General features: G+C 37.8%; 1 protein-coding gene across 50 annotated transcripts in view; it reads right to left on the bottom strand.

Annotated features, from left to right (window-relative positions):
* The window catches only part of TRDN (triadin), a 1,056,665-nt gene that overhangs the window by 436,599 nt on the left and 597,456 nt on the right, over positions 1-22,610 (bottom strand). For 47 of the 50 annotated variants that reach the window (XM_077486957.1, XM_077486959.1, XM_077486986.1 and 44 more), the window contains 6 exons: positions 19,536-19,577; positions 18,618-18,662; positions 9,956-10,273; positions 5,644-5,694; positions 1,987-2,028; positions 1,866-1,910 (listed from right to left, as the gene is read on the bottom strand). In XM_077486957.1, the coding sequence (XP_077343083.1) occupies positions 1,866-1,910; positions 1,987-2,028; positions 5,644-5,694; positions 9,956-10,273; positions 18,618-18,662; positions 19,536-19,577 (543 nt within the window). The remainder of the gene's footprint in view (positions 1-1,865; positions 1,911-1,986; positions 2,029-5,643; positions 5,695-9,955; positions 10,274-18,617; positions 18,663-19,535; positions 19,578-22,610) is intronic. The other 3 variants (XM_077486977.1, XM_077486974.1, XM_077486980.1) reach the window with 3 other exon arrangements.

The raw sequence follows: 22,610 nt of genomic DNA, 5'->3' as shown, positions 1-22,610 counted from the left end.
GCCAGCTCTGTAAACTTCTAATATAATCTGTGATATAAAGCCACATTGGCTAAGGTTGTTGAAATATATTTTTCATTGTACATCATTCTAATGCTCATTGACTATAATTTTACCTTCATAATGCACGGTTAAATAAAATCCCCCAAAAAACTCAAGTTACGCAGAAAGACCCACTTAATATCCCACCATCTTCAACCTGGTGATTAAAAACACTGCTGGGTGCTAAGTTCAAATGGACCCATCTTGTCCAATAGACAGACTTTTAATGAATAGGATAGAAGTGCACACGGGAAACCACCCAGTTCAATACTTAAATCAAATCCCAGTTATTATTTGTTTAAACTTTCACATCTTTTGTGTATAATATCATATAATATATTATGTTAAAAAATATAGCTATGCCAAAAAAGACATATTTTCTTAGGTCAGCTGTTAATCCAATGGCTAGAAACCTATTGTCTACTATTTATATACCTGTTTTTTACATGTAAATATTAAATACATGATTTATTCTTCACACAAGAATCACAGCTCATTATGGGTTTTCTGAGGATTCTATGCATTGGGTGAGTAGAAACCAGTGGTGGGATTGGCAGAGAGGGACAGCAGAAACTGAATGATTGGGAGGGTGGATGAGTCTGGCAGAAGCATTCATGATAGGCTGAAGGGGGGTAGTCTGAAGAAAGGTAGGCCAACAAGCAGGAAGTTGCAACAGTAGAGGGGAGAAATGACACAGGAGTGATTTAGAAGCTTTGCTTATTGCTGCAATGTTCACAATAAAAATGTAAACAGTGTTTGCTAATGAGGTCCTTTCATGTATGCAGTTTGCTTTCATACAGATCCAAATCATACCACATCCTTCGTACCATAATCATGAATACACATAAGTGAAGAACTGCAGATATACACACTTTGTCCCTGGCACTGAACCTCTCCACTTAAAGATCCTGGAGGGTTCAGCAGCTTTCATAGAGAAGCCTAATTCCCATCTGTGTAAAATAGGCTTATTGCCTATAGGTAACAGCAGTGCCTTAGCGTGGACCACCTTACAATCCATATAATGTATAATTTACTCATTAACACTAATGATTTCTCAGTCATCAACCATAAAGAGAATATTAAACCAATGCCTCTATGTTGCATTTCACACTGCTATCTACCTATGTCACTGGCAGGGTCCTTGCCCAACACAATATTCAATATAAGGTGCAGAATAGTTCATATAGCACTGGATCCAAAGGCTCAACAAATATTGTACATTATTTTTCCATTATAATTTTTGTATCAATACTGCTTTTCCCCAATTCTACTCAATAAATGGCTCTTCCAGTTTACACTGTGATTAGCCGTGATTGGGCAAAGCTTATCACGTGGTAAAGAGTTTCCATCAGAGACTCTTTACTGAGATCGGTGTTGCGGTGTGTCAGACTGACATGCCGCACTGCCAATCACCACGCTGCATGCCCCACGGGCGCACACCAGCTGTTATCCTGAAAGACGTCATATGATGTCCAGTTAGGATAACGGAACCACCACCCAGCTGTGATTCTGCTATAGGTCGGGCGGGAAGTGGTTAAAAATTACTTTTTTTACAAACTTTTATTTCATTGACACATGTCCTCCATGGCAGTACCCAGATGCCCCATAACCATTGTATGGCAATTATTTGCATATAAGCCTTTAAAATGGGCACTTTTGTTTTTTCATGTTCAGTCCCATAGACTTTAATGGGGTTTGTTTTGCAATGTTCAAAATTTCTGGTGCAAACCGAACTGGGGATCTTTGGGCCCATCCCTACTGCCTATATTATGTCAATGTAAGGATCACGAGGCTTAATAAAGCTGACTTGTTTAGTAATGCAGTACCTGTTTGTGGTGGCATTGTAGGCGCTATCCCCGCCTTTTCAGGTGCTAAATAAAATAAAAAAATAGAATTGCAAACAAACTCTTTGCATATATACACACACACATACCACACTGCTTTTACCTTTTATTTCTGCTGGGGGTTCCTCTTTTTTCTCGAGAATCTCTGCAATTTTTTTTTTGATTTTAAAGTTAAAATGGATGTATAACTTAATGAATGCATATTTTGACTATCACTGCCTGTTATTGTAGTATTTTTCAAAAACAGATGTAAACCCTAACTGAATGCCATAGTTTTTAAAACACCATGTAGCAAAAACAATTGCCATGTTTTGTTTAAATAAAATTCAAATTCCAGCTTTGCTACATATATTGGCATTGCTAATCTTCTGCCACTTGGTTTAAAGCATATTTCTGTCTACATGTATGCACTCCAGCAACTAGTATAACAAGAAGTGCTTGAACAATGACCTTTATGGCAGGATTAAGAGGTATTTTACTGAATGCTTCAGATTAAAAAAAAAAAAGAATTACTTTTAAATTACAATATTATGTTGAAGCTCTTATGACATTTTTGTAATTTAGTTTACATATAATATAACAGAATGAATTAATTATTGTACGTTCTATTGATCTTTGCAACTTTTTGTTGATGAGTCAAATTGGGAAATATACAGAAAGTATGAATTATTTCAGCAGAGATACAGGCAACAGCAAAAGTTTGGATCTCTCAGTTACTTACCCTATCCAAATGAAACAAACATTTTGATTTTATATATACTTTGGGATTACCTTTGGATCATTGCCATTCATTGCCATTGTTTATGCCATCATAGAGAGTTTTCTTTCATTTGCAATATTTTACCAAACATATTAATCACTCTAGCGTGAAATGCTAAATTTAATATTTTATAGTAAACATTCAGGTTGATGTTGGAGAACCTAATCATGCATAAATATTTTAAACCCTATAATTTAGGATTGTATGGAACAAAACAGTATTCATTTTCTCCTTTGTTATTCCCTGAGTCTCCAAACAATAGCTGTTCCTAAGCACATAATAAAGACCGATATGTAAAAGGACCAGGGGGAAAAAATAAAACAAATGCAACAAGAAAAAATGACAGGATGCCATATCGAAATTTTCTGTGTAAAAATAACAGTTGAATTTACCAGGCCACATACTCACATATAAAATCTTTATGAAATACTTTCCCCACAAGAGAATACTTTAGCTTTCTTTCACTATCAGCAAAAAATATTCTTTATAGCTAGAGATACAGCAACACTGACAATAGATTTATTTGATAACATAAAAATATCCCAAAGAAAGCATCACTGTATCAATATCACAGGTAGGCCTGTGAGTTTGTAAACTAACTTCACATGTACACTAAAATTTTATGAGTGCAATATAAAAGTTATATGCAGTTTGCATCATTTTATCCTATCTATCAAACTGTGGACTAGATAGCAAGAAAAATCCATGCTCTTTCTGGAGACATCAAGCAAACCTTGTAGTGGTAGTAAACAAGTTATACCTGTTTTAAATATTTGCCATTTCATTGCTTTTTTTTTTTTTTTTAATGTGCACCTCAGATCTGTACAGGGGTGGTGGTGCAGGTCCAGAAGAATTAAGAAAGATCTGTGCATCATGGGGGGAGTGACAGGACATTCTTGTGATATCCAGTCTATGTTTTGTAAATGTTATGATCTAGTGCATCACAGCTGTAATGTAGCACAAGTAGCACCAGCAGCCATTTTAGGGTGATTAATATAATCAAAAAGTTAGTGCAGCTTTAACTTTAATTTACTGAGACAGAATTGGCATTTTGTTTTATTAAAACAAGTTCTCTGCCATTACCCATACTAAATTATTAGAACCAGCTCCAGACATTCACTGTACTTTAAAGGTTTTGCCAGATAAGTGTAAGAGACTTTTAAATTCCATTAAGACAAGAATTCCAAGTTGTATATTGACAGGGGCAAAGACATAGGTTGTATACAAAGAGCTGGACACATGGGAGTCCCAGCTAAATAATATAGGAAATTATTTCAATTCTGGCACATTCTTCTTATACTGCTCATTGAAGGGTTGGAGGCACAAGGACAGGAAAGTTGTCAAATATACTATTGTTCTGAAAAGTGTCTGCCAGGTTCACATAGAAGCTGCAGAATGTGACCCATTGACGATTTCCAACCTACTTTGGATTTCCCTGAAAGACCGTAAAGAATTGCGTAATCCTATTACTAAACATTTTCTTTCTCTATGAGATAAAACTAAAATTGGAAGCCATCCACAATCAATGTACAATCCCCTCTCATTCTACAAAAATCCAGCTTTCTATCCTGCATGGGTTTCTCCCAAATCCTTTAGAGAATGGGTATCCCTTAACCTTTTGATGATGCATAAATTCATAAACTCCTCATCCTTTATCTCATTTCTGTCTCTATGTGAATCCTATGGTTTACCCCAATCTGAATTATTTCGATATCTCAAAATTAAAAATTTCTTCACACCCTACCTAAATTATGATACTCTTGATCAACTCACTAGTTTTTTTAAATATTTGTAAGAATGAGCCTCATACTAGGGGTATAATATCACTATTATACTCCCAGATTTTAACACATCCTGAGTTGGGAAAACCTTCCTATGTACAAAAATGGTAGTTGGATCTGGAAAGAACATTAGAAAATGTGGAATGGAACCAAAATTTGGTCAGTAACAAAAGCAATCTCCCACAATGTATTGGCGGTTGAGGCAAACTACAAAGTGATAACCAGATGGTACCTTGTACCAGTTAGAACTGCTAAATATGCACAGAATTGCTCAGCACAATGTTTCTGTGGTTGTTTGGATTTGGGCACATATTTCCACACCTGGTGTGTATGCCCTAAAGCACAAACTTTTTGGATGGTAATATTCAATATGGCATCTAAATTGTTTAAAAAGGAAATCCATATTGATCCTGTAATGGCTCTCCTTAATTTAAAACCGGATTACTTAACACATTACTAATTTAACCTGCTGGTTCAACTTTTCAAAGCAGACAAACAACCACTGGCAAAAGCCTGGAGAACTCCGGACTTGGTGACTAACAAAGCTCTGAATAGAATGAACAATACTATGTCTCATGCTAAATGGATAGCTCTTGAGTCAAACACAATTCCTACATTTGAAAAAATATGGCAGCCATATAACTTTTTATCTCCATCATTTTACTTGAAAGTGCTTTTGCCATGGTAGTTGATTGAGAAGATATCATCCTGAATACATTCATTTCAGAAATAGTGGCGGCTCTCAGCCCAATTCCATGGATTCCTTCCCTTCCCCTATTTTTTTTCTTCCTTTCCTTTTTTCTCTTTATATCTTTTCACTTCTCTCTCATCTTATTTTCTTTTACTATACTCATACACACATATCATTATAAAAATATGCATACAAGTTGTTTCTATCTTATTATAGTTCAGAGGATTGCATCAAATTTTGCAAGGTCCTCGATTTATAAATTATTAATGATATTATTGTTTATTAGTTAAGGATGTATTAATAATTTACTATTTATGTCTTTAAATGAATTCAGATAATGATAATAATACTTTTGGATCTGTGTGAGTAAACTTCATTACCTTAATTGTATAATCATTATTGTATCTAATATGTATGTTATTTGTACATGCGATAAAATCTTTTAACAAGGAAAAGTGCCTGCCAGATGAATAATAACTGAAATGATTTCTAATAAAATATTTAAAATGTATATATCTTAGTACGTACCACTTGGTAATGCCACTGTTATTTTCACGTCTTCTTTTTCCTTTTCAGGCTCTACATTAAGAATGATAGTAGTTTAATACTTGCAGGTTTGAAAGTATGTGTATTTATAACATATGTTCAAAGTATGCACTTTACTAATTCAAAAGTCACTTCTCCTATATAAAGGTGAATTCTAGGAATTCAGCTCCTTTGTAAAAAAGTGAAGGTACACTGGGAGTTAGATGTAAATAATAGAGATAAGTCCAAGAGGTGTCAAGAGATGTCCTTGCTTGGATCTAACAGTTTATTGCACTCCCGGAATATGGCTATTGCTGTATTTCTCGGAATCCATCTCTGATGCTTCAGGTTATGCAATGTCTGTCCCTCCCCTCATCCTACCCATTCCCAGGAACCTTTGTATTATGTGAATTCATTCACAAAAAACAAAGGCTTCTCTGAATGGGCAACAGAGGGGAGGGGTGGGCATAACTGTTCTGTGTGCCTCTCTCTCCTCTCTTACAGCCCTGAATGTCAGTGTATGCTCCTGCAGAGTCATACACCTGTCAGATATAAGGAATACAAATAAGTTCAAGAGATGTCATGCACCTCCTTGGATGTAACTCATGGGGGAAAATGTACTAAAACTGGTGCACACAGACACTGGTGCAGTTTTGCATAGTAACCAATCAGCTTTTAGCTTCAGCTTTGACAATAAAACCTAGAAGCTGCTTCATTTCTATACACAGCTGCACCAGCTTCTGTGTGCACCAGTTTTAGTAAATCGCCCCCCATAGTGTGCCTGCACATTTTAAAAGTGGATGGATTCCAGGAATTCAACTTTGGAGTTGTTTTAGTCAGTCAGGTTTTGCAGACAATCATGGCCTCTTATAAACAATAGCGTATGTTAAAGTATGTTAGAGCACATTCAAAAAAGATGTAAGAGAGCCTTAGAAGAACAGGTGATTACATGCATTATACTATAAAGGGTTATAAAAGGAGCTCCAAAGTCATGAAATTGCATTGGTGACTGACCATAGCTTCTGAACATAAAAAAAATCAGCACTTTTTCCACTCTCAGTGCTGAAGGAGAAAAAAAAAAGCTGTGCAAAAAGCACATTGTACCATCCCCAAAGAAGTGACAAATAATTCTAATGCCTTGTACACATGACCGTTTTTTCCGATGGAGTTCCACTCAAGCTGTCTTGCATACACATGGTCACACCAAAGTCTGACCGCCAAAAACGCGGTGACGTACAACACGTATGCCGGGACTATAAAACGGAAGTTCAATAGCCAGTAGCCAATAGCTTCCATCTCGTACTTGCTTCAGAGCATGCATCATTTTGGTACATCAGAACAGCATACAGACAAGTGTTTTTTCCGATATGAATTGGTTCCGTCGGAAAAATATAGAACATGTTCTCTTTCTAAGTCTGTCAGAATTTTCGGCGTAAAAAGTCTGATGGGGCATACGCACGGTCAGAATATAAGATGAAAAGCTCCCGTATGACCTTTTCTGTTGGAAATTCTGCTCGTGTGTACGGGGCATTAGACAACAAAAAGCTCTTCACACATTTTTCCCCACTTCATAACATTTGTAGCATATTAAAAACACAGAACAATGGTGGTGTCCAATAATGGACACTATTGGGGAAATTACTTCTTTTCAAAAAAAGCATCACAAGATACCACATCACTATTAGAACGTTCTATAGACAGAAGAGACTTTGAACCCTCTTTATGATAAAAGTACCTAGCTAGAGAATACAAATCACTGCATGCTAACAACAAAACCAGACATCCTACATTAGTGTGCTTTGGCACAGGGAAATAGTGTGTGCTGTGTTTGTTAAATAAGACTGTCTTCATTATTATCACTTATATTCAGATAAGACTGTCGTCATTATTATCACTTACATGAAGATCATATCACATTTTATAAGGCAATCATTAAAAAGTCTGAAAAATATATAGGGGCTGCTTTACACCAGCAGTGTTGGAATGGATTGAGTAGCCTTGCCCAGAGCATTCCCAACTCAAGGACAAGGCAAGCAGTCTTTATTTCAGTTCACAACAGATTGTATTTTGGCAGTGCTGCAGATCATGGTAAAAAACAAAGTAAAAAAAAAAAGAAAGGGTAAAACAAACTAACAGCAACATGCCTGTGCAAATGTGTTATAAGCACACTACCATATGTAATATGGTGTGAATAAGCCCTAAGGCTTTAAAAAAAACATTTTGGACCTGTGTAATTAGCACTACAGGGGACATCATAGTAAGAGCAAAACAGACAACACTACTTAACAAAGCAAAACCTTAGTTCTGTGATCCACAGTTACTTCTGTGATAAAATATAATTTAAATGTGTAATTCTGAATACAGTGCTCACTAGACATGTGACTTCCTATAAAAAAAAAGGCTTATCTGTGAACAATTAAGTTCATAAATTATTGTACAGGGTAAGTACGTTGCTCTCAAAACTCACACATGACTGGTTGTCATTGATTTACAAAGACCGATAGACAAGATGTTGATAGGCAAGCACCATGGCAGATAGACACAAACAGACATTAACTTTAACAGACAGGCATAAGTGTATACATTTTCAGGCAAAATAAGCTCTTTCCTCTTTCCAAGTCAAGTATAGTGATTTTGGCAATATGGATTTTGCTGCAATATTAACCATTTTATGAAATGTAAAATGTGCTGGAAAAAAATGATCTGCCTTTATGAAAATCTTCCCTTGTTACTTTGTAATTAATGTGATGAACCCAAGCAATCTCCAGAATGGTATGCTGGAACGAATTAAAGAGTTTAAAGAAATGGCACACTAATTACAGTACATCACAAAAAAAACAAAAAAAATTAAAGTAGGTAGAGAATTTTGCCAGAAAACGTTTTGTATGTTTCTTTTACTTGGAAATTACTTTGCATTAGTAATCTATTGTGTGGGTGTATACTACTTGTGGCCACTGGCGGTTGGTGAAGTTTTAGGATGGGGGCTCCAGACCCCGCCCTTTCATTTTGACCCTTCCTGCTTGACAAAAACGGGTGTGGTTGCAATGGAATAGTGGGTGTGGCTTAATGGGTGTGGTTCTAAGGGGTGTGACTAGCATCTGAGATGTAACGAGGGATGGAGAAAGAGGGAGAGAGAGAGAGAGAGAGAGAGAGAGAGAGAGAGAGAGAGAGGGATGGAGGGACAGCAGGCACAGATCATACACAATAGAAATATGTGTATTTTAGAAAGTTTAACAATCAGCAGATAAAAATGCTCTAAACACCTGGTGTTAGCACTTCAGTCATCCCGGCACCATGCCTGTTATGGTGTCAGGATGATTGAAGCGCATTATTTCTATTATATACATTGTAATATAAAATGAAATCATTCAACGCACCATAATTCAGAATCAGTGGGAGCCCTGAGCGTGTCACCTGCCACGTCGTCTGCCACCAGATGCCATCAGATGCCCCCAGCGGAGTTCGTCCTTACATCTGGTGCCCCCAGCGGAGTCTGTGCTTACATCAGGTGCCCCAGCAGAGTCCATCCTTACAACAGGTGCCCCCAGCGGAGTCCATCCTTACAACAGGTGCCCCAGCGGAGTCCATCCTTACATCAGGTGCCTAAGCACAGTCTGTCCGTACATCAGGTGCCCCAGTGGAGTTACTCCTTACATCAGGTGCCCCCAGCAGAGTCCATCCTTACATCAGGTACCCCCAGCAGAGTCCCTCCTTATATCGGGTGCCCGGGACTGAAGCTATTCAGCGTGATGGATTGTGCCACAAAGCAGCTCCAAACTTAGCCAATGAAGCACCTCATTTGCAATCTCAAGCACCTCATTTGCAATGATTGCATAGACGTGGCGCTTCCCATAGTGCACTGTGTCCAGTGTCCAAACACAGTGCACGTAAGGACTTATTTTTTAAAGGGCCATGTTTAAATTTTTTTGTGACTGTTTGGCCCCCCTGCTTGTAGCACTATAAGCTACCAACTCACTGGAGTCAGGTGCTAGGATGATGTAATTTGATGAGTTACATCATTAGTAGCTACCCAATGGGAAACAGGAAAGACTCACAACTTGAAGGCAGAGAAGAAAATATGGTAATGATAATGGTAATATGATAATATGCTTTGTAAAGGATGTCTGATATTTTTATATTTGCATGACCTTTGTACAGTTTTATAGCAACATACCAAATTACTTGTGTGGCATGCAGCAAAAAATTACCTCTCCATTTTTTTGGCAACTTTTTTTCAAGAATAACTTGTTATTATAAGCTATGATGTTATTAGATAATGTTATAATAAAGATAATAAAGGTGTATTTATAAATACCTGTTAGTACTGGCACAACCATTTTCTCCTCTTCTTTTACTGGTAATACCGGCACAGCAATTTTTTCTTCTTCTTTTTCTAGTAATATTGGTATAACAATTGTTTCTTCTATTTTTCCTGGTAATATTGGTACAACAATTTTTTCTTCTACTTTTTCTGGTAATATTGGTACAACAATTTTTTCTTCTACTTTTTCTGGTAATATTGGTACAGCAATTTTCTTCTCTTCTTGTTCTGGTAATACTGACACCACAATTTTCTCCTCTTCCTTTACTGGTAAGATGGGCACAGCACATTTTCCCTCTTCTTTTTCTGCTTCTAAAATAATTTTTTTAATTACTTATGAAAGTAAATGACTTATCAAAGTAGTAGTGCAACTCTTAAATCTGAACTCTGGCCAGTTGCCAAACATTTCTATTTGGTAGCCCCCTCCTCACTAGCCTGAGCTTTGGATTGTGGGTGGGGTATTAATGCCCTTCTAAATAATGTAGGACCACTAGTTTTACTCTGCACTTGATGATGTCAGCAAGGACATAGCCACATGATCGGAAAAAGTAGCAAAATGGGGAACTGTTTGTCCAGTGGGAGGAAGACTGTGGGGGCAAAGAATAAGATATGTAAATAACTCTATTTACATGCACCCTGTATTAAATTAGCAATAGACTTGAGGGGTTCAAGGCTACCAAAAGAAACTGACCATTCAGGGCATTATCTTGTTAATGTGAAAAATCCAATAAAACTTTGGTTAAAAAAAAAGAAACTGACCAGAAATCAGCTTTGTGTCAATAACTAATGAATATGTATATGCTAGGATAATACAACACATTCTTCCCCAAATTTGTTATAAGAAAACATTAACAAACTCATGTCTAACTTGAGCAAAACATTATAAATTCTCGAAGTTCTGAGTGATCTTAAAGCATTAATTAACATATTTTAACCCAATAGACCTATGAAAAAGAGCAATATACAAAGTGTAATAACACAGCATCCAATAAAAAAAAAAAACACTTGTATTAGAACTGACAATGTCTTACTGCACATCAGTCTGAAAAGTTAAGAAAAAAAATAGTATAATATTCACAGCCATATGATATAGCTACCTAGGCTTTAAAATGCAAACATTGAGATCCCATAAGCAGTAGTGAAAAGTGATCTTTTTTACTTGAGTCTCTTGATTTCTATGACAAATTAAATTTTATAGGTTCCCTTTAAAACATTTGTGGGCTTGTAAAAATAACTTGGCAATTGTGCCTTTGCAATTTGTTTAAAACAAAATGTAACTATCACATTCAAACATATTGTACCATGTCTTCTATTTTTATTGGTTCTAAAGAAAGTATACTTTTGGTATGACTGCTAGGAACAATATCTAGTTACCTTATTTTTCGCTCCATAAGACACACTTTTTCCCCCCCCAAAAACATGGGGGAAGAGGTCTCTGCATCTTATGGAGCCAATATTGACCAGGCACCCCCCCCCCCCACACCGCCACGTTAGTACCAGCAGAAGGGAGGCAGGAGAGCGGAAGACAGAAATCCCAAGCCCCACGAGTGGCAGGCAATATCCCAGCTGGACCTGTCACTCAGACAGAGTGGCCGAATAGGCAGGTGTGTGGTCACAGCGGCTGCTTGGGCCGCTCTGCCTTCTGTCAGGCAGATGCAATGACATCAGGTAAGGCTGCATTTATGGGACTGGTAAGGTTGCATTTGTGGGACTGGTAAGGCTGCATTTCTTTGGAACAAGTCAGGCTGCATTACTTTGGCACAGGTCAGTCTACATTTATGGGACTGATAAGGTTGCATTTATGGGACTGGTAAGGCTGCATTTATGGGACTGGTAAGGTTGCATTTTTGGGACTGGTAAGGCTGCATTTCTTTGGAACAAGTCAGGCTGCATTACTTTGGCACAGGTCAGTCTACATTTATGGGACTGATAAGGTTGCATTTATGGGACTGGTAAGGCTGCATTTATGGGACTGGTAAGGTTGCATTTTTGGGACTGGTAAGGCTGCATTTCTTTGGAACAAGTCAGGCTGCATTACTTTGGCACAGGTCATGCTACATTTATGGGACTGGTAAGGTTGCATTTATGGGACTGGTAAGGCTGCATTTATGGGACTGGTAATGTTGCATTTATGGGACTGGTAATGTTGCATTTATGGGACTGGTAATGTTGCATTTATGGGACTGGTAAGGTTGCATTTGTGGGACTGGTACGGTTGCATTTCAGTGGCAGAGGCCAGGCTGCATTTCATGGGCACTGGTAAATATTTTAGTACACCATTTGGTTCAGAATATTTTTTTTTCTTGTTTTCCTCCTCCAAAACCTAGGTGCCTCTTATGGTCAGGTGTGTCTTATGAAGTGAAAAATATGGTAATTTACATTGTGTGCTGCCACCAAAGTCAGTTGTATTTCAGTTATTATTGTATTTGGTATAACCTACAGTTATTTCCTCCCTTTCTGAAGCTACACAGGTAAGCCTAGCTTGCCAATGCCAGCCCTAGCCTACAATTAGCTCAGTTTTGTACTGTTTATGCAGATTATAGGATTTTCTTTTAACATAAAACACATCCTTTGAAATGCCAAGCTGCATGCTATAATTGATTCTACTTTTGAGTCTGTTTGGTGAGTTGAAACTGTCTGCGGGTCTTTTTAAGTCAACAAGTTGTCATACTGTCCATACAAACTGTCCAACAGACTATTTTTTGCACAAAGGAACATTTGAAACAAAACAGGTTTTAACCATTTTAAAATTCATACTCACAGTTAAGATGATTTAATTAATTCTGTCCCATTAAAACAATGCTTTCCCTTTTGTAGCATATAACATAGTATACAGTGCCTTGAAAAAGTATTCATACCCCTTGAAAGTTTCCACACCAAAACAAAAGTGGCACATAATTGTGAAGTGGAAGAAAAATGATAATTGGTTTTCAAAAGTTTTTACAAATAAATATGTGAAAAGTGTGGGGTGCATTTGTATTCAGCCTCCCTAAATGAATACTTTTTGAACCACCTTGTGCTGCAATTACAGCTGCAAGTCTTTTTGGGTATGTCTCTACCAGCTTTGCACATCTAGAGAGTGACATTTTTGCTCATTCTTATTTGCAAAATAGCTCAAGCTCTGTCAGATTGGATGGAGAGTGTCTGTGAACAGCAATTTTTCAAGTTTTCAAGTCTTGCCACAGATTTTCTATTGGATATAGGTCTGGACTTTGACAGGGACACATGAATATGTTTTAATCTAAACCATTTCATTGTAGCTCTGGCTGTATGTTTCGGATCGTTGTCTTGCTGGAAGGTGAACCTCCGCTCCAGTATTTTGCAGACTCTAACAGATTTTATTTCTAAGTTGTCACTTCCGGATGGTTATGTTACTGGCGCGTTTCGTCATATCCGACTTCGTCTGAGGGCGGAAGTGACGCACACGCCTCATCCCCGCATTCCACAAGCCAGAATAGCAGGAAGTGACTCGCTGATGTACACAGCGAATGCTCGACTCTCTTCCGGCAATCAGGATTGGGATAAAGGCACAGTGCACTTGATTTTTAATTGCTGTTCTAATAGATAATTTCTGGTACGCTTAATGTTTATTGGGGGGCTATGGTATCAATAAAGGAGTAAGGCAGAATTACGCTATGGTTCTATGTTTTATTTCTTTCACATGGTACACCGGAGCCCCAACCCGCTAACAGGGACATCTAGTGGTTAAGGAGGAATCAAGGACGGATTGATGACTTTCTGAAGGTCTATTATTTCTGATGTTTTGGTGAGTGCATCCCCAAAAGGGGATTCCCGAGCCACAAGTGGTGAAAATTTGGGTGTAAGCTTTCTCTATCAATCACAATAAGAACTTTCCAATCACTTTTAAACACCATTCTTGGAATTCAGATAAAGACTTTGTTTCACTTAGAGGAAAGTGATAGGCGCTGCTATATATAAAGTGGACTTTTTATTAAGTATCATATTTATATAGTTTTTTTTACAGGTAGACTCTATTTACTAATTAGGTGACTTCTGAAAGCAATTGATTCCACTAGATTTCAGTTATCATTATTATTATTATTATTACTATACACGATTTATATAGCACCAACAGTTTACACAGCGCTTTACAATGTATAGGGGGGACAACACAATTACAGTTCAATACAAAAGGTGCAGGAGGGCCCTGCTGGTAGAGCTTAAATTCTAAACGGAGGGGGTGGTGGTACAAAAGGTAATAGCTGCAGAGAATGATTTGATGGGGGTGGCTCGGGGACAGTTAGGTGGGTGTGGGTTAGGCTTCCCTGAATAAATGAGTTTTCAGGGATCTCCTAAAGGTGGACAGGGTAGAGGTGAATGGATATACTGGGGCAGTGAGTTCCAGAGGATGGGAGAGGCTCTGGAGAAGTCCTGAAGCTGAGCATGGGAGGAGGTAACAAGGTTAGAAAGCAGGAGGTTCTGGGAGGAGCGGAGGGGATTATTTGGGTGATATCTGCAGATGAGGTTGGTGATGTCGATGGGGGTGATATTGTGAATGGCTTTTTAAGTTATGGTTAGCATTTTGAATTTTACATGGTGGGGTAGGGGAAGCCAGTGAAGGGATTGGCAGAGAGGAGCAGCAGTCACAGATCAGTTAGTGAGGTTAAGGGTAATAGACTATTAAGTATTAAGTTAAGGGTGTTAGAGTAAAGGGGGCTGAATACAAATGTACGCCACACTTTTCACATATTTATTTGTAAAAAAAAAATTAAAAACCATTTATCATTTTCCTTCCACTTCACAATTATGTGCCACTTATTGTTGGTCTGTCACTTAAAATCTCAATAAAATACATTTACATTTTTGGTTGTAACATGACAAAATTTGGAAAATTTCAAGGGGTATGAATACTTTTTCAAGGCACTGTAGACCTGCACTTTTTGCAATTAACTTTTGTAGTTTTCTAATGGGAACATAACCTGTGTCTAAATAATGTGCAAATTAACTATATCAATATCTAAAATTTAGTTTCAATCATTGATAGTATAAGTTACAGTAAAAAGAGGCATACAAGCTCATGGAAAATTAACCGGTTCCTGACTGGCTCACGCAGATATATTGCGGCAGAATTGCTCTCCTTGGTGAAATTGTGCATATATACAGCTTTGCCCAGGAGAGCCACCAGAGGGTGCGCGAGCCCTGTGCTATCAGAGGATAGAATACAGATTGTGTGTTCTTACAAAGTAGGGACAGCGATCTGCCATCTCTACTAGTTAGTCCCATTCCCACACAGTTAGAACACACTGAGGGAACACACAGTTAACCAGTGCATATTTATAGCACTGATCACTCTATAAATGTCAATGGTCCCAAAAATGTGTCAAAAGTCTCAGATCCATCTGTTGCAATGTCACAATACTGCTAAAAACTGCAGCTCACCGCCATTACTAGTAAAAATGCCATAAATCTTTCCCATAGTTTGTAGACGCTATAACTTTTCCGCAAACCAGCCAATATACGCTTATGGTGATTTATTTTTACCGAAAATATGTAGAAGAATACATATTGACTTAAACTGATGAAGACATTTGTTTTTTTTTTTTGTTTTTTTTTTAATTGGGGGATATTTATTATAGCAAAAAGTAAAAAAAAATATATATTTTTTTCAAAATTGTAACTCATTTTTTGTTTATAGCGCAAAAAATAAAAACCGCAGAAGTGATCAAATACCACCAAAAGAAAGCTCTATTTGTGGGAAAAAAGGCCGCACATTTTGTTTGGGTACAGCATTGCATGACCGCGCAATTGTCAGTTAAAGCGACCCAGTGCCAAACTGTAAAAAGTGCTCTGATTAGGAAGGAGGGAAAATCTTCCAGGGTTGAAGTGGTTAAAGGGGCAGATCTATAATTCACCCCCCTAGAGCAACTGTCCTGAGCTACCCTTTCTCAGTTGACATGCTAAACCTAGTATCATGCCAGATACCATAGCCAAACTAGGTATGATGAGGATGAGGCATGAAGGCTCTGTTTAGTGTCATAATACCTTGAGGTTGTAATAAATCGGTTGTCCTACTTCTAGCAATGTGATTATAGATATAGGGGCACAAAGTGGACACATTGTATGTATGCAGCAAACTATTCTACTAACAAGAGTTCAACAAGAACAACTGAGCACTGTTCATGATACTTTTTTTATTTGCACTAACATCCTATTTTTCAGGGCAATCTTTCAGGGTGTGCACCCATCTTCAAGGGAGAAGTTTGAGGAAGGGAGCAACCCCAGAAAGCTTGCCCTGAAAATCTGGATGTTAATGCAAATAAAAAAAATAGTCATGGAAAGTACTCAATTGTTCTTGTTGCAAGTGCACTAATATGGCTACAATCACCTCAAACAAAAGTGCACAAACTCCATAGATATAGCAAAAATGAGCACCCATCCAGATTGCAATGGTAGACAGGATGGAAGCCTGGGAAATTGTATCATACTGGAAAATATGTTAGCTTCGGCCAAATGATGTGTTGATGAATATATTCCAGCCCTGACGAGTCTGCCCAAGGTCACAGACTATGATGCCTATGCCCCTTTAACAGATTGTTAGAATTCATCTTAACTCATCTTTATATTAACACTTGGAACTTGCACAACAAGAAGTTCTTCTTTTCTAGGCTCTGCAAGAACATACAGATGTAAGATACACATTAAATGCTACCAGTAGGAAGCCTGCATTTCAGTTTAAAACATAATTTATGTAAACTAAAGTTGTTTTCTTCTCATTCACTTTGCCGGATGTCCTTTGATTATTTAATTTTGCCATTTGAAAAATTCATGAACAATGTTAAATTACATTTTTTGTGTAGTCAGCCAGTTGGTAGCTATTGTTCAGCCTGAAATTGGTAGCCCTTTGACCTACAATTCAAAATATTTTACAAGTCTTTTACAAGTGTTAAAAGCTGAACTACAGGCAAACAGCTAAATACTAATTTGAAATACATAAAATGTAACTGTTTTGCCTGCCAAAGGATGTGGATTTCTGTTTATGCAGTACTGAAGCACAGTCAGACATACAGTAACTTGCTGTTACTATTAATAAAGGAATAGTGTCCACTCTCTCTCCCCAACAAATGTGTTGAACGAAAAAAGGATTGATTCACCCATTCACACATTTGAGGTGGATGGGGGAATCCTCCCCACTAAGCCTTTGTATTCTGGCAGCAGGGACTTCCCCACCTATAGTAAGCAGCAATGATCAAGCTGCAAAAATCTGACCAGTCCAAGCTGAACCAGCTGAATTTCAATCCACGTATTGGCCAGCTTATGGGATAGCAAAAGGCTTATATGAAATCAATTTCAGATACTTACCCTGGTTGCATACAAAATAATTAATTTAAAGATTTCAAGCAGAACTCGAGAAATATATATTTGCATAACCACCTCACCTCTCAAAGGTTTTACTCCCTTCATGACCAGGCCATTTTTCTATTCTGCACTGTGCTACTTTAACTGGTAACAACGTGTCATGCAACTGTACGAAATTAAAAGTATATATCATTTTTTCACACAAATAGAGTTCTAGGTCTTTTCATTTTTATTATATAAACAAAAAAATCCTTTTTTTTTTCTTTCATAAATTTAGGCCAAAATCTATTCTGCTACATTGGTAAAAAAAATCTCAATAAGTGTATATTGATTGGTTTGCATGAAAGTTTTAGTGTCTGGACTGGAATTTTTATTATTTTTTTATACTATGGTGGTGATCATTGACTTATAATGGGACTGTGATAGTGCTGTGAGCAATCTTACACTAATTGACACTGATTTGGAACTGACTAAGTGCCACTGACATCACCAGTGACACAAATACCATGGGTTAATAATATACACTTCCACTGTAGTTATGAAACTGGCTGGGATAGAGTTAACATTTTGGGTAATCAAGGGGTTAATTGTGTGCTTATCAATGTCTAATGATTCACACTGCTGCTACCTAGGATCCAGCTTGTAAGACCTGATGTCGCATGACATGGGAAATCCTATGTTAGTCAAAAGAGTTGTCTTAATTAGCACTACTTAGAAAAGGTTCCTGTACTACTTTAAGGTGACTTCTATCCAACTTGTGTCCATAGACTTTAATGAAAGTTGTCTCCAAGTTGGGTCCTCATCTTTATTGAGGTGATATGGATCCGATATTACAGGAAGATTACAAAAGCATTCCCTGAAAGTCCCTTCAAAGTCACATCAAAGTAATACTCTAGTCACATCAAGTGGCCTGCAAATCACCAGAAAGTTGCCTGGCAAATTTGTACCATAAGTTGCACGACTTTCAGGCTGCAGTAGTGTGAACCAAGCCTTATTCCTGGTTTGTAGGGATACGAAACAGAGAGATTGTTCCTTCTGTGCAGAACCCTGTGTTGTCAACACACGGCTCTGGGATGTGATTGGATGCAGCCGATTAGTATGTCCCAGGGAAAGGAGAAAAATTTACAGAACAATATAGTTATCCACCAAGCACCAGGCTTTTAAGCAAGTTGGACAGAAACAGGTGAGGCTGGATGTCTTCTTTACTAAATAGATAGTTACATTATTTTTTTATCTGTAACTGGAATTTGGCTTAAGAATGTGTTGATTAGCTTGAAATCTAGACTGAAACATAAAAACAATCTTGACTGAATGCTGAACAGTAGTATAATGCATATACCTTCTGGTATGGGGGTAACCTGCTTTTCCTCTTCTTTTTCAGTGTCTTAAAAAAAAAGGATATTTTGTCAGTGACTGAAACCAAAAATATTTTATGAGTATGACAGTGCAACCGTAAATATCTATCATTTTCTTAACAGGCATTTCTAAACAATAAATTAATGCCATTAACAGTGGTTACTGGATTAAAGAGACATTATTATAAAAAATAAATAAAAAAAAAATAAAAAAAATTGGACTGCTAACATAAATGTTTGAAATGACTAATTTATTTTTTGCTCCCTCAGTTTGCCAGATAACTAAAAACAAAAATGTCAGACGTTGCTGTCTTGGGATACATTTGATAAAGAGGATCCATCTCCCCCTCTACAGGAACCCTCTGAACCTGGAGCAGCCTCACATCCTGTCCCTCCCTCCCTGACCCTGATTCCAATGCTCAGTACAGGCAAAGAAAACTCTGTTGTCCACCCTCATTCCAGCCCTGATTCCAGTTCAATGGAAATTCTCATAGAACCCTGGAGGCTGGACACCCTGGTGATAGCAGATATGGAAAAAGTGAAGGGTGAATTAGTGTAGACTATTTAATACATAATTCTTAGGACACTTCTTGAAGAAAACTGTGGCATCTTTACTAACAAACGGCATAATGAATTGCTGAAACAAGGACAGCGCTAGTTAATGCTAATTGTAAACATTCTATTTAAGTCAGTAAAATTGTGAAATAAAAATAACAATATTTTTTATATATACCTGTTACTGGAGCTGCTACTTTTTGTTCTTCTTTTACAGATTCAGCAACTCAAAGAAGCATTTTAGATACACTGTATTACATATGTATGCACTTACATGTTTTTGAGAGAAATTAAATGATAAATGATTTTCCAGAGCATCAGTTTAAGATTAGGATAAATATTAATACCTATTGGGATTGGTAGGACCACCACGTCTTCTTTTTCTGGCTCTGAAAAAAATAAATAAAACATGAACAAATATAGTATTAAGCTTAGCTACAAAACTCATATAGCAAATGTTATTGTCCAAAATGTCATAGATTGAAGAGATGAAACCCAGGACAAGGTTCACAATGCAATGGGTTTGATTTGCTAAAACTGGAGAGTGAAAAATGTCCGTGCAACTGTGCAGCTTCTTCACTTAAAGGGATTGTTAAAGGTTGTCTTTTTTTTTTTAAATTAACAAACATGTTATACTTACCTGCTCTGTGCAAGGGTTTTGCACAGAGCAGTCCTGATCCTCTGGCGGTGCTCCTGGCTCCTCCTCTTCAGCAAGTGCCCCAATGGCTCCTGCTACTATCAATCTATCAATTGAGGACCCAAGAAAGCGGCTCATCCTTGTCACTGGAACGATCGGGTTCAGGTAAGAAAAAGGGGGGCTCTGGTGGGCAGCTGCAGCACAGAAGATTTTTCATCTTAATGCATAGAATGCATTAAGGTGAAAAACCCTGAGACTCTACAACTCCTTTAAAGAGGAAGTAAACGCAGAAGAAATATTCCCAGTAATCATATGGCTACTATGCATAGCAATTATATGGTAAACTCACAAGCATAAGAATTAGCATTCTATGATCTTTCTTACTGTTTCTGCAGCTTGGTTTCTTTTTCATATGTTCCTGCTTAAGCCAGCGCCATGTTTGTGGTTGCCTTCTGATCCCAGCCTCATCTGTACTTCCACCATTTGCTCCCTGAACAAGCCAGAATCTCGGGCATGCTCAGTAAAGATTAACCAGGCCTCGTTTTAGTATACCGTTACCATGACAATGGCCTAGCAAACCAATAAGAGCACACATGCAGATTTCCTCCCAGTGTTAAACATGAATGTCCTTGTTCACACCCCCTGTGATGTAGCTGGTCACGGCACATAGATGAATAGTCTGACAGGGCAGGGGAGTTTACAACCACTTTAAGCTTCAAGGAAAAAAAATTAGAAGCTTATTAGTTTCTATTCAGAGCTTCACAAGATTTAGCATTCTTCAGTTTTAGTAAATCAACCCCAATATTGATAATATTTAAAGTTGAAGTTTAACCTGCTTATATTTTGCTTATATTGTGTCCCTATTGGGGAACCTACTTACATTTCCTGTACTGGTGACAATGTCACTAGGGATGAGCCATTGGTTCAGTCCAAATGTAGATGTGGGCTGAACTCTGGCTGTTTGAGTGTTCTGATGAATGCTCAACCCTAGTTCCTTGTCTATTAGCCCAGAAAATGCGCATTTTAAATTTGACAGATTTGGCTCCCATTGATTTCAGTGGTGTTCAGTTTTGACATCTAAACTTCTTTGAAGTTTGCCGAACCCTGATCAAACTGAACTCATGGCAGTTCTTCTCATCCTAACACATCACTCTTAAATACACAGATAGCATTCAATATCCAGGGAAGTTCTAATAATTTCTAATTCTGTTTCTGCTAAAAACAAAAGGCTCGGATCTTTCTGAGAAGAGGTTCCAGCTCTTTCCATGCAAACCGAAATAAAATCTTTTTGGCTGGGTTCCTTTAAACACATATATGCTCTTATAGGGTAAACAGTACAGAAAGTATATCTACCTCCAGGTTAGAAATGGATGTTAGTACTTAACTGTTACTTGAACCTGAGGACGTTTGTTAGTTTCCATATGACTGTGCACAACTAAGCTGCTGAAAATAGTAGCAGCAAGAGGTAATGTGGAATTAAACTCTGTAAAAAATGTCCTTTATAAACAGGCCCTCTGAAGATTTATGCTACAATGCTCTTATGTACCGCATACTAACACAATATGACAGACTTACTTGTCAAAAGATACCCTATAGTGCTGAGCTGTTAGTGCTCAGACACTTCCATCTTATCCCGGTCTTCTTTTTGTGTTTTCTCTATTTGGCAGCTTGGATGGTCAGGTCATGATGATCTCACTGCCACTCATGTGCATGAGAGCCACTACATCACGTCACAGAGTGGGAGCCTTAATTGTATTCTGAGCTGCAAATGCATGGCTCAGTGCACATTACCGCTGACAGTGTTTTTTTTTTTTTTTTTACATTTTGAGTTTAACATCGCTTTCATAGACTAAGATATATTGACTAGATTTACTTCACATTGACCTGCATGTCAAACACATGTTTATATTCCCTGACTGCCAGGACCTAAGCAATAGATACAATTTTTAACAATCATAAGCTCTATACTGAGATCAATCTGCATGATCACTTTAACTGTTGTATAATGCTGGGTGTATAATTTGGATGCCTTGGTGTGGAGGTGGTGGGAAGAAGGGGAGTAGGACAAGGGCATATGGAGTCAGGGTGTGCACCAAAAAAAAGAAACAAGAGATTGCATGTACAACCTAAGGGCCTACCACTGCTGAGATGGTGGAAAGCCAGGTGCGGCTACAGTGTATATGATTAAACCTGGTGTGTCAAAAAGACCAAAAACTATAAATAATGGTCAGAGTGGCATAGAATCAGAGAGCTAACTGGTCCTGCATGTAGTGTTGGAACAGCTAGGAATAGAGAAAAAGTATGAAAGAAAGATAGAGAGAAAGAGAGAAAGAAAGAAACAAGCGAAAAGTGCTCCCTTCGACTCACCCATACCTGGCTCCCTCAGTTCCTCCTGTTTATATTGGTGACTGCAAATATCTAATCCAGGGGTTTCAAACCCTTTCAAGTTTTGGAATGACCCATGGGCAGGGCCGTCTTTAAGGCAGGGCAAAAGGGGCAGCTGCCTCATACTTGCTAACTATCCCAGTTTACATTCCCTTGAAGTTTTAGTCCTGTGCTGCTACTAATGCTGCCCGGCTCTGCCCAATTGTTGTGTACAGATGACTCACCTGCAGACCTGTGTTTACATGTAAATACTGGCATTCATATGTAAATAGAAGTGACATGCATATGTAAATAGCTGAGGCCAACTGCATTGATATGTAAATAAAGGCAGCATTCATAGGTATATCATGCCCCCCTACAGTGAGGAGAAGATGTACTGTAACCTATAGCAACCAGTGAG

This window comes from Lithobates pipiens, unplaced genomic scaffold (genome assembly GCF_037356315.1).
Source record: "Lithobates pipiens isolate NorthernLeopardFrog02 unplaced genomic scaffold, aLitPip1_a1.2 Scaffold_18, whole genome shotgun sequence".
NCBI classification, from domain to species: Eukaryota; Metazoa; Chordata; class Amphibia; order Anura; family Ranidae; genus Lithobates; species Lithobates pipiens.
The sequence above is the reverse complement of the archived record's forward strand: the minus strand, read 5'-3'. Positions and strand labels throughout refer to the sequence as shown.